The 13,739-nt window shown below is 40.1% G+C and overlaps 1 protein-coding gene across 1 annotated transcript in view; it reads right to left on the bottom strand.

Annotated features, from left to right (window-relative positions):
- Nucleotides 1-13,739, bottom strand: part of lrp1bb (low density lipoprotein receptor-related protein 1Bb) — a 597,729-nt gene that overhangs the window by 352,828 nt on the left and 231,162 nt on the right. Inside the window, exon 4 of the mRNA XM_084084305.1 lies at nt 7-126. Within this exon, the coding sequence (XP_083940431.1) occupies nt 7-126 (120 nt within the window). The remainder of the gene's footprint in view (nt 1-6; nt 127-13,739) is intronic.

Here is a 13,739-nt window from a genome sequence, read left to right as displayed (position 1 = left end):
CCTCACCTCTACAGCTCGTGCCGTCCTCGCCGACCTCGAAGCCGTCGGCGCAGAAACAGAAGGTCCCGTTCCTCGTCATGACACACCCATACCTACACCTTAACTCATGACACGCTGACAGCAGCTCTGTGGAGAGAGAGAGAGAGACACACAGAGAGAGAGAGAGAGAGAGAGAGAGAGAGAGAGAGAGAAGGAGAGGGAGAGAGACAGAGAGACACAGAGAGAGAGAGAGGGAGAGATAGAGAGAACAGTGAATCATTTACAGTAGTAAATTACTTTTCAGATTCTCCTTCCCTCATAGCCATTCCTTTTCATCTTCTCCTCCTGCATGTCTCATCCATCATGAGGACAAACAGGGTCTGAGCAGCTGACAGTTTCTGAGCTTTAAGATGTGTGTGTGTGTGTGTGTGTGTGTGTGTGTGTGTGTGTGTGTGTGTGTGTGTGTGTGTGTGTGTGTGTGTGTGTGTGTGTGTGTGTGTGTGTGTGTGTGTGTGTGTGTGTGTGGGGGGGGGGGGGGGGTAGTTGTTAGGCGAGAGTGTCTGGGTAAAACGCCACATGGAACTAATGATAGAAAAGAGTAGAGAGAGTGTAAAGTGCAGACTCTTTGCAGTGTGGCTTCAGGCCTGGCTGAACTCAAAGCAACACACAGCCCTGGAGAAATCACAGTGAGTGACAGAAGGACTGGGAATAAGAATGGAACGGAGCAGAACAAAGTTAAAGTTGAGCTGAATGTGACTTCCTGTATAGTTTAATACCCTCCAGTGTTAGCAAACCGGACCCGAGTTGAATCTACAAGCTCAAAACGCTCAAAACGCGTCGCACCGCAGCGCGTTTTGAGCTTGTAGATCGGCTATTTTTGCTACTTTTCTGTGACATTGAAAAAAAGTTTAAATACGGCTATAAGAGGTGTCTGCTCGACAGTATTACATTACATTACATTACATTACAGTCATTTAGCAGAAGCTTTTATCCAAAGTGACTTACAATAAGTGTATTCAACATAGGTAGGGAACGAAAACTACTAATCACCAGAAGTCTTAAGTGCATTCTCTTCTAAAACAAGCAACCAAGAGTATACCTAGTGCCAAGATAAAAGTGACATATATCATCTACATACTTTCATAAACAGATGAGACAAAATAGCAAAATCAAATGAGCAAGAGCTAAAACAAATAAGTGTATCGAATAAACAAGATCCAATAAAACAATAAAACAAGAGTTTGTGCAACTAGTTAACAACAAGTAGGCCAGGCAAAGAGGAAGGGTAGTGTTTCCTGAAGAGGTGGGTTGTCAGCCTGCGGTGACAGATGGGCAGTGACTCTGCTGTCCTGACATATATGCGATGTGGCGATGTGTGTGGACATATAGTGGCCCTCTCCATCATCAAAGTTGCATCACCCCTGATGTAGGATTTCCCAAATGCTTGGGGTCTGTGTGATAATAACACAACACTTCATAGTGTGTGTTGTAGTGCAGTGGTTTTCAACCTTTTTCGTGTCAAGGACGCCCAAATTGACACATATTAGCCCAGGGACCCCCATTTGAAAAGATAGGCCAGGGACCCAACCATTTGGATTTCTTGGGGGTCCCAATCTAGACTGTAGTATCATCATCATCAGTATTCATTTACTCTGAGATTTTACTCTGACATTTTATTTACTCAGAGTGTACAAATGGAACCAAATGGACCCTTACGGGTCCATTTGGTTCCATTTGTACACTCTCAGAGTTACAGACAGTAAGAGGTTACAGTTACAGACAGTTACAGGTCAATTTGGTTCCTAACTATACATTTGTCTGGGGACCCCCTGGAACTCCCTCAAGGACCACTGGTGGTCCCCGGACCACTGGTTGAGAACCCCTGCTGTAGTGTACATATACTGACATGTTTCTTATACTGTGGGACATGAGGATGGAAGGAGAATACGCCGTACAACACGTGATCCCATTCAATCCCAGAACTCATTTTACATTTGAGCAAGAACCTTTATTTAATCATTTGGATATTCAGAAATAGCAGATCTATCATGTAGCTCAAGCTAAAATCTTCAACATTTTGGGGGTATATTTTGAGATGGGGGTCCACGGCCAAATACATATCATTTTGGGGGTCCTTGACATGAAAAGGTTTGAGAACCACTGATATTAAAGCAACATATAGGATTTAGAAGACATTTGTAGAATCCCCCAAAAAGCAATGATTTGCAAAAATGTTCAGGATTTAAAAAAGAAAATAGCAGATCTCATAACAGATGTAATGTAATTAAGTATTACTTAACTAAATATTTGTTATTTTGATCAACGTTGGTCTGTCATCTCTCCTATGGAACCAACATCAATACAGCAGGGATGGAAATATTATCCAACGATAACACAATATTGTGTGTGTTTTGGGTCTGAGAGTCTAAACCTCATCAAACGCTGGTTCTGTGGATCAAATGCTGAATAAATAATGGACCTTGATATAAAATGGGTTGAAAAGCACTGCTTCAGTCCATATAAATGCACACACACACACACACACACACACACACACACACACACACACACACACACACACACACACACACACACACACACACACACACACACACACACACACACACACACACACACACACACACACACACACACACACACACACACTTGAACTGGCAGTTACAGAGCAAAACAGTCTAGGAGGTCAAGTAATTGGTAAAAGATAGCCGTATGCATTCCTAGGGATTGATGTAAACATAGTATGTATTCATTATTATTAATCAACAGCCTATAAGCAGCTCCAAACCTGCAAATGAACACCACAACTTGGCTCTTCTTCTACTGTAGCTGTAATAATAATAACCTTGGCACTGCTTATTATCACGGGTCAAATCTTTATGCACTTTATGCACAGTAGATAAAGCTGTGGTTTGTGGTGGTACGGGTACGGGCCCAAAAATAAAAGCTATCCCAGCCTTGGATGAGGGACCCCCATACTGTATTATGGAACATCTGAGCCCTAAAGATAAAATATCAGTCAATATTTTGTGATAAGTGATCGCTATTTAACCCATTTTTTGATTTGAGCTAAAAAGCATAATTTTACACTTTTGGCTATTCAAAAATAGCAGATATACAAGCTCATAGCGCGGCACCGAGTGCCGCGCTATGAGCTTGTAGATCTGCTATTTTTGAAAAATCGTGAAAAGGTGTGAAAATCTTTGAATATATATATTTTTAAAGCGAACATTTTCAACTCAAATCTTTGCTTCTGGGGGGTTCCCGGAACAAAATATTCTAATGGGGTCCGCGGCCAAATACATATCATTTTGGGGGTCCTTGACATGAAAAAGATTGAGTGCCACTGATATAGAAACATACGTTTTTCAGAAAAGTTGAGATTTAGGAGACATGTAGAATCGGCTTCAGGTCTCAATGGGTTAAGATGAGGCTACCACCTAGGAAGCTTCACAAAACACAACGTTGTCCTTGCAGAAATCGCTGGAAATAAAGTACTGTAATTAAGTACAATTGTTAGGTTCTGCAACCTTGTGGTGGACATTTTCTTAAAATTAGATTTTTGCCACAGACATACATAATAAGTGGTCAATAATATCAACAGAAACCATAGGCAGAGAATGGGGAAGGCTAATGTTTGACCAACTATAACAGGCTATATTATTTTAAGGACCACATGGTCAACGTTATGATGTAAATAACAGAAATTACATGCTCTGACTGTAAACAATAATGCAGCTATGATGCAAAGACAGTAAAACACTGACAACTAACTGAAGTGACCTACCCCCCCCCCCCCCCCCCCCCCCCTTCTCTCTCTGTCTATTTCTCATGAGAAAACATATGTTTGTATTGCCAAAGCAAAAGTGGAACATAATCAAAACAAAACAATTAAATAAGGTGTTCTCTCTCTCAGTGGTTCTCAACCTTTACAGGCCACGGCCCCCAAAATAATATTATATACCTGGCATATTTAAACTGGGGACCCCCAAAATAATCATATTTAAACTGGGGACCCCCAAAATAATCATATTTAAACTGGGGACCCCCCACCCTGACAAGCATTTGTAATTGTAAGAGTTAAGGGTATTACATTTCATTTACATATGACTCGGTTCCACAGATACATTTAGTGAAAATAGAGTGTACGGTAGTGAGCTTGTAGATCTTCTATTTTCCAAATGTTTCTTTCTCACATTATTTGACAATCTGGCCAAATGTTTAACCAGTTTGAATAGTATAGCTTGATGATTACTTTTGATATAGTAATGGTCTTTTTTTATTTGTTTTGGTATTTTTGGTATCAGGATAATTAAGTATTAAAAGTCCTTAAAGTGTCCCTTTACTGTCATCTGGTGACCACCCTAAAACAAGAAAGAATGACATAGATGTCATGATGGACGGCGCAGCCCCCCCCCCCCCCCCCACCAAAAAAGAAAATAGTTTTGGGGGTCCAAAAGCATGGGATAAAAAAAAAAAAAAAAAAAGGAGGTCCGCGTTCCCCCCCCCCCCCCCAGGGGTCCCTGGAGACCCTTGGGGGTCCCTGGGGGTGACCTACAGACACGGCGAAGGAAAACTGTAAAGCCACAGCCATGCATGCAAGATGTTGCACATGAACTCTGCAGCCGCACTGAGCAGAGATGCTCATAGGCCTGCGTCCTGCGTCGCTGACGCACAATATTGTGAAAGGACGCATTCATGACACCGTCGTGGCGTCCATGGGACGCACTAGAGTTGTCACCAACAACAGAGAAAAATATAAAAATAATTTGCGATAAAATTATTAGTGCACGATAAGTATCGGCCCGATAATTATCGGTTCGATATCAGGAATTATGACGTCATCCCGATAAAACCGATAACATTAATAATAGCTCTGATAATATATAATATTTGTCAACTGTGATCTGCATGGACTCTCGGTTAGACACCGTTGTACTGGAGAAGTATAACTCTCGGTTAGACACCGTTGTACTGGAGAAGTATAACTCTCGGTTAGACACCGTTGTACTGGAGAAGTATAACTCTCGGTTAGACACCGTTGTAGTGTTGTGCTAGTGTTGTGCTAGTTACTGAAAACCAGTGACCAGTTACCAATGCCATTACTAGTTACTTCATTTAAAAGTAACTCAGTTACTTTACTAGTTACTTACACCAAAAAGTAATGCGTTACTGTGAAAAGTAACTTTGAAGTTACTTTAAAAAAAAAGGGCACCCATTATTGCCCTTATAGCCTTCATTTCAGTACTGTTATTGCATTGGGGAATAATACAATCTGTTGATCAACTTGACATGCATTTGCATCACTGAACTCTGCTAAGCAATGTGGTATACCAGGGGTTGCGATATAGGATTGTAACCTGCTGGTCCCAATGTCCGGAATGAATCAAATTTATCAGACATCTGATAAAAAATACCGGTCATAATTATGTTGAAGCATTAATTACAATTAAGCAGGTGCGTAAATACAGCCTTAAGGTCCTTACACACCGGCGAAAATAGCGAATATACGCAAAATTCGGACTCGTTCCGAATAATTAAAAGACGCTTTTTTCGCTTCGCTTTGTCGCTTTTTCGCTCCATGTACGGAGGCATTGACTTTATAAGGTTTTTTTTTAAAAACGCATTATTCGCACGAAAAAATCGCCCCGGTGTGTAACAACCTTAACACTTAGGCCTACAGCATTATATTTTGGATTGAGCTATTTGAACATGAACCATGATGAACGAGTAATATACACATTTTATATACAGTAGCAGGGTCATCTTGCACAAATACATTAATTACCTACACTACCATTTGTGCCTGGCAATCTCCTTCTCACCCATTGACTTGCATGTTAAATGATGGCGTTTCCCCTTAAAAATAATCGATCATTTCAGGAGCAAGAGCTTAAAAATCTCTCCTAAATCTAGTCAACAAGGCCTGCAGTAGGCTATGCACTGGACAAATATGCATGACATTATTTCAATACACTAAAAAACAGTGGTGGAAAGTAACTAAGTACATTTACTCAAGTACTGTACTTAAGTACAATTTTGAGGTATCGGTACTTTACTTGAGTATTTCCAATTTCCAATACTTTTACTACTACTCCACTACATCTCAGAGGCAACTATTGTACTTTTGCTCCACTACATTTATTTGAAAACTTTAGTTACTAGTTACTTTTCAGATATAAATTATGATATAATGAAACATACATTAACCACTTTAACCCTATTTTATACCTAGCCGATCTACAAGCTCGATCTGCTATTTTCAAATATTTAGTACTTTTACTTTTGGTACTTTAAGTACATTTTGATGCCAATACTTTTGTACTTTTACTCAAGTAAATTTTGAATTCTGGACTTTTACTTGTAACAAGAGTATTTATTGCAGTATTGGTACTTTTACTTAAGTAAAGAATTTGAGTACTTTTTCCACCACTGCTAAAAACATGGGAAATGTTAGAGGGAGTAATAGCCATGGATACACGACGGTCGACTGTCACGATGTCCTGTTCAACAAGATTTCAAATGTATAAAAATCTTTGGAAAATAGCAGATCTACAAGCTTGTAAATCTGTTATTTTCAAATGGCAGATATGTGTAGGGCTGAAGTGGTTAATGTGTGTTTTGTTTATAATATTCTAGAGCTTAATCTACAAAGTAACTAGTAACTAAAGTTTTCAAATAATTGTAGTGGAGTAAAAGTATAATATTTGCCTCTGAGATGGAGTAGAAGTAAAAGTGTTGAAAATTGGAAATACTTTCCAATACTTTACTACTACTACTACTACTACTACTACTACTACTACTACTACTACTAGCCTACTACTACTACTACTAATAATAATAATAATAGTAAAAAAAAATACCTCAAAATTTTACTTAAAATTTTCCTAAGTACAGTACTTGAGTAAATGTAAAAAAAAAAAATCAGAAAAGGCCTATTTTCATTCCAGCTAATAAAATTCACAATATCGGTTGCATATCGGTTATCGGTGACCGATATAATCCAAACCTCTCTAAAATCGGTTATCGGTATCGGTCACAAAAATCCCTATCGGTCGGACTCTAATTACCAGTGATGTTACATGAAGGCCACTGTAAGACCTTATGTCGAAGGCCATATCCTGCCATGGCTATGTACATTCAGAGGAGAAAAACAATGCATGAGGTGGCATGAAAAGGTATTAAGCATTAACATGTACATCATTGAAGCTACTTTGTGTAGACGTGAATTGAAGTAATGCTGTTGTGTGGGTGGGTCTTTAAAAGTGAAGATGGGATGTGGTTTGCTGTAGGGAGGTATTGTGCTATTGAGATTTAAAAAAAAAAATGCATGTGTGTATCTATCTATCGATCGATCTATCTATCTATCTATCTATCTATCTAACCCACCACGACAACAGATAAGTCATCTAGGCTTTTTTCATTTTTGTTATTTCATGTCATATGAAAGCAGGGAATCATAGCTACAAATACTTTTGTAAATACAGTATTCAATCAAAATACAAAATAGCAGATCTACAAGCTCACAAGGCGGCGACGCGTTGTGAGCTTGTAGATCTGCTATTTCATGACACATGTTTTGTTTGTAACTAGTGTTGCCATGTATAGTAATTATAAGCGACCTCGTTCTCTGTGAAGTTGCTTGCAAATATTACTAGTTGCTTTTTATTTGTTTTTATTATTTTGTTGTGAGCTTGTAGATCGGCTATTTCCAAATCGTCTATTTTCAAAAAGCCGATGCATATAGGTTTATAGTGCTCATATAGCCTAATAGTCACTTACGTCTTTGGGCTTGTTTTCATTGACCTGGTTGCTTATTACTCTCTCGAAAATCTGGCAACCGTGTCATAGTTTATACCACCGAAGAAGAAAATGCGGAAGTGGTCGTCTTTACAAGGCCATGAAAAAGCATAATAACGTGGACTTGCGTCGATCAGTAAGTAATTAATAGCGGACAGTACTGTGTTTGGCTAAAAACAGTGTGTTTGGTAACCTCATACAAGCGCACTGTTATTTTCGATTCCACTTTTACCACACATTTAACCGTATTTACTCCAATTTGCAAATGTTCTTTGTGGTTTTGATTCCTGTGGAAATGTGTAGATTCGGGGTTAAGATGTCATGGGAAGAATGACTTAATTTTGTGATGCGACAAACATCCGTGTTTATGTGAAACTTGTGTGTTATTGCAAAGGAATTCCACGAGTGGTCTTGCACATGCGCAGTAAAGTTGTTTACATCTGAAAGAGCATTTCATCCCAGCATATGAGAACGACTGCACGTTGAATGCGAGCTGGTAAACAATTGTGCATGGAAAATGGTCATTTTGTGTGTTATTTTATTATACATGTTGTTTGCGTAGTTTTAATAGTATTTTCCATTTGTGTGTTTTCTGTTTACAGTTAAATAACCTACTGCAACAGCGACTTACAATGCTTATCTTTAGCACCCACTTTAAGGAGAGCTAATGTGTGTAGTTTCTCTTGGGCTGGCTGAGGCTATCAGATACTCTACCAAGTATTAGTAGTTTAGTAACCGTGTGTGTGTGTGTGTGTGTGTGTGTGTGTGTGTGTGTGTGTGTGTGTGTGTGTGTGTGTGTGTGTGTGTGTGTGTGTGTGTGTGTGTGTGTTAATAAATTACCAAAAGTCAGTATCGGTTTTGCGTGTTTTTATGTGTAGTTGTTGTGTTGTAGTTTGAGTGTTTTACGCCAAATCTACTACGTGTAGACGTCCCTGGACCGAAGGGAATAGCTTGAGTTAGGTTGAGCTCAGATATCGGTACAGTTATTTAACAGTCAGCCCGTGCGACGAGGAAAGTACGGAGATTGGTGTTGTTCACGTGAGGAGTGCTAGGCTAGCTCGACGTCGTGGGTCTCTTGTCGACGAGCGTCGTGGGAGAGGCGAAACGTAATCATCTCTGCCAAACCAACCCCCACGAGACGAGAGGGACTTCGGTTCCGAGTCGGACAAGCAACGTGGAGGACGTGCGGGAGAGCCAGCTGTTCATCAAAGAGCGGAGCAGAGCGGAGCGACCCATTCCGAGAGGAGGACGCGCTCGGTTGGCCGACAACAATTACCAAAGCAACATCATCATCAAAGAAATGTGTGCTTTTTGCAATGTGTGATTTTTGCATTTGACTGTGCTGTTGTCGGACGATGAGACGAATTAGTTTAGAACTGTGCATGATAGCACTGAAGGCTAACAATATTAAAATATTCTGTTACAAATGGTCCGGAATTCCACATGTAGCCTACTAGAGTTTCACAAGTACAAAAGTATTGGCTTCATAATGTACGTAAAGTATCAAATGTAAAAGTAGTCATTATGCACAATGTCCCATTTTCAAGTGGTAACATGTAGCCTAGCCTATAAAAAATATGTTTTAAACTGCCCATGTACAAGCTGACCTCATGGCACCAAAGCTAATTGTGTGTACGGGTATTTCAAGGGCTGGCAGAGAATAACGCTTAGTTTATCGTAGTTTAAGTTGCGTTGTCAGCTCCACATCTGCTATTTGCAAACATTTTTGTACTTTGGGTACTGTAAGCCCATTTAAATACTAATAGTTTTACTGAAGCACATTATTATCTCCGAATCCTTTCTCATCATGCAGTACTTGTACATTGCAGTATTGATACTTTTACTTAAGTAAAACATTCGATGACTTCTTTCCACCATGCCATTTCATTTATATTTGAATCACGTCAGTTTGCAATGCAATTCATAACTAAAGGTCTATAAACCTGTGTGATATAGTGACGTTATGAAGTACTGCTAACTGGGAAAGCAGCCCGTCCAGCAGGGGCCATTCACACACTCTCTATGTTGTCTTGACAATGACGTTGGCTGTAGTACCCCGGATGCGATGTTACAAACAGATGACCTGAATGTTGTGGTTGTCCTATGCTAAACAACACATACAGTAACGTAAAAAGGAATACATAGGTTTGATGACAGGAAATTCATTTATATACTATTGCTATAAAACAACAAAGCTAGCCTACATGTTTAAGGTGACATTACACTTATGCTATTGTGCTCCACTATGTTTTCACATTTCAATGTGTAAACATACAGATGCATTTACTATGTCCATGTGTATGATGCGACAGATTGAATAGCATGTTATTGACTTCATTGATGCAAAACATTTTGTATAAGTGATTAATGTCCCTGAATGGGTTTGAGCCTTATTGTTGTTGTAATGTGTGAACATGATGGCGCTCACAAATTGTGCATTTTGAGACTCGGGCGGAATGCAGTGATTCCGTGCCGCCACGTTAATATTGGAGCGTCGGGTTTATATCCTTAACCCAGCCAGGTTGTGTAGCCTACATAACTCTCTATGACATAACTCCATAACATAGGACAAGCTACTGTAAGTTTGTAGACCTCAGTGTCCATGAAAAGAATGTCGGGGCTCCCGAAAATTATCTCGCAGAATCGCTGCTGCGCTGAAAATAGCAGATCCACAAGCTCACAACGCGTCGCAATGGGACCTGTTGTGAGCTTGTAGATCTGCTATTTTCAAATAGCCAACGCAGCCATGCAGATCTGCAAGCTTAACCGAGTGACTGTTAAAGCAGTTTGTTTAAATTACTTTATAAAATGTTATATTTTCACAGGGATTATTTATTAGTGTAGATATACATTTTGGAGTGGATATATGTGTCCAGATGCCTGTCAGACCGTCTGCGCCGCAGGTCTAAAATGGAATAAACGGGCGCAGGCAACGTCAACGACTGGTCTCGACCAGACGTGAGATCTCAGCGTAAAGTAGGATGAAGGCCACGTCAGGATATATTGATAAATGCCGAAAGGTGCGGTAATATCGCCGTACGTTCATTATTCGGGCTGCACCGCGTTGATAAATGAGGGCCACTGTGCCTTCCTTCCGCCATACAGCTTTTTGTGTATTTACTATGAATATCGCCCCTATACTTAAGGCTGACAAATAACGTAATACACATCCATTCTCTCTACGTCCTGCGTGTCTGGAGGATGTTGGGTCTTTTGAGCAATTGAGCCAATGTGTATTCTCAGAATCCCATTTCACACTCGAGTGTGAAATGTGTCTGTCTGTGTCCCTCATTCACAGAACCGGTTTTCTACGTCATGACATAAGCGCACAATATAAACAGCACACACATGTCCTCCTGGCCTCGTTCTCTTCATTTTTGATTGTTGAGACAGCAGAGAGGCAGCAATGGCACCAGCGTAAAAAAAAAAGTTTGTCCAGAGCAAACTCATCGACGCGAGGACGCCTAAACGAACGGTAGCCACCGCGATCGACCGCCTAAACCACTTTCAGGACAAGCTGCTTCAGGCTGCAGCATCAGTCCTGCTTGGTAAAATAAAGGCTGAACTCAGTGGACATTGGACAATATTTTGCAATAGGCGTACTCGCGTATAAAGATTTCCCGCTTTCCAAACGGGAACTAGTTGCAGTTTGTATTCGATTCATGGAGGATGGAGGACTCATCAAAGAGCGGGCAGTGGAATTTATTGACACCGCGGATTTAACTGCACGGTGCATCACAAAGCGCTCCTAAAAGAAACCAATCATCTACCAACTATTGTAGGCTACCCGTGTCTAAGCTAAAACATAAACATGTAGGTCGCCTACATAGGCTACTTTGGTAAATAAATCTGGTTATTTGAAGAGGAGGTTATTCAACTCTCCAGCTGTCTATCTGCGACTCTCTCCCCCCCTTGCGCTTCAACTACATGCAAAAAGGCCGTTCGCAGCTCGCGATGCTTAAATGAAGAAATGTGCACGGAAAATCATCTAAAACTATGCGAAATAAACCCCAAAAAATATCAAAAATAAAAGCGGGGCTTTATTGTGGCTTAAATAGATTCAAGTCGACACTTATTAATGTTTTGGTGCATTCTATAATTTAATACAAAATTCTGATGCCTCTCTGCAGAGTGATACGGCATGAAGTGTGTAGAGGGGAGGGCGGGGCTTTAGGCTGCGTGGACACTGGTGTTGGAACAATGGCGGCGGTGCAAACATGTTCAGATGTGAGAGGGGGCATGTTCAGACCTGAGAGGGGGCGTGAGAGGGGGCGTCTCCCTGCATGAAGCCAGCAACCAATCGGTGTTTGGAGCAAAGAGGGGGCGTCGCCCTGCATGAAGCCAAGTTGCAGCAACCAATCGGTGGCAACGAAGCAATGACGACGCGTTCCAGACCCTTTTTTAGCAAGACCGCCCCCTTTTTCCCACAAACAGAGAGTCCCTGACCAAATCACGCCCCGTTACGCCCCTTTTTCGCCTAAGCCACCTCCTCTCTTTATATAGCTCGAGAGGTTAACTCCTACATACCTCAGACGCCTTTCATCTCTGTCTATAGAGGACGGCTCGCTTCGCTTGAGCCGTCCTAAAAATCATGTTCCCGACCCACGGGTTGAGAAACAGTGTGTTCTCTCTCTCTCTCTCTGCTACATTTATGTAAACATATATCATTGATAGAACATGTCCATGCTCTCCTGAAGGGGACGCATTGTGACTAATATTAAAAGTTGTAACACTTGCTTGTACTCACCCAATAATTAACTTGGGGTCAGCTAATGGTCATATCCATTTGATATTTAAAGGCAGAAAACGTGTATTTAGTAAAAATATCTCCACTTTCCCACGAGATTAAGACAGACTTCTCTCACTTCCTCAGTGTTGTTATGATGACATCATCATTGAAGGTTCTCTGATGTTGGCGCGCGGACACGTTGTGTTGCAATGCAGGACTGCAGGTGCAACCAATCAGGCTAATCATGCATTGTGTTATAGTTAGACTCATGACACTATAACCAAATACATTCAGAAACGATTGGATCAAGTGTATCTAGAGCATATGTGTTTTTATTTACATTATGGAGAAAAAAATGAGATATATATATATATATAAAATATATATATATATATGTTTGAAAAAATATTTTATGATATTTTTTTTTTTACTGAAATATTTGCCACGGACATAGACGAGTCTCACCATGGAGGACAACATGTTGACGACCCTGTCTCCACTACATCTCAAATATTGTACTTTTAATTTCACTCCACTACAATTATTTGACAACTTTACGTTACTATTCACTTTGTAGGTTTTGAGTCTTATTGCAAAACAAACATACATTAAACACTTCAACCCTACATTTACTTTGGCTATTTGAAAAAATAGCTCATCTATAAGCTTGTAGATAAAAATGAAAATGAAAATAGCAGATCTACAAGCTCAAAAAGCTTGTAGATCTGCTATTTTCAAACATGTTTGTACTCAAGTATATTTTGAATCATTCCATCACTGTGTATTAACATAACATTTTAATTTGGTTTTAAACTTTAGTTCACACAGCTTATCACATGTATTTATGTATTTATTTATTTTGCATTGTGCACTTGCTCTTACGTTACCCCCTGTAGTACCTTCACACACCCCTAGGGGTACACATACCCCCCCAGTTGAGAAACACTTCTACAATTACAGATCTGTTAAAACAATGTTTTAATCATTAAAACTGAGATGTAGTGGAGTAGAAGTAAAAGTACAGACAATTGGAAATACTCCACTAAAGTAAAAAAAGACCTCAAAACTTGACTTAAGTACAGTACTTGAGTAAATGTACTTAGTTACTTTACACCACTGGTTCTGTGTGTGCGTAGCGTTTGTGGGAGAATGAAACAAAAGACAAAGGCACATTACGGCCGTGATAAATGCTCAGCGGAATAAGTGACACTAT

Source organism: Gymnoscopelus microlampas (genome assembly GCF_963454915.1).
Source record: "Gymnoscopelus microlampas genome assembly, chromosome: 17".
NCBI lineage: Eukaryota > Metazoa > Chordata > Actinopteri > Myctophiformes > Myctophidae > Gymnoscopelus > Gymnoscopelus microlampas.
The sequence above is the reverse complement of the archived record's forward strand: the minus strand, read 5'-3'. Positions and strand labels throughout refer to the sequence as shown.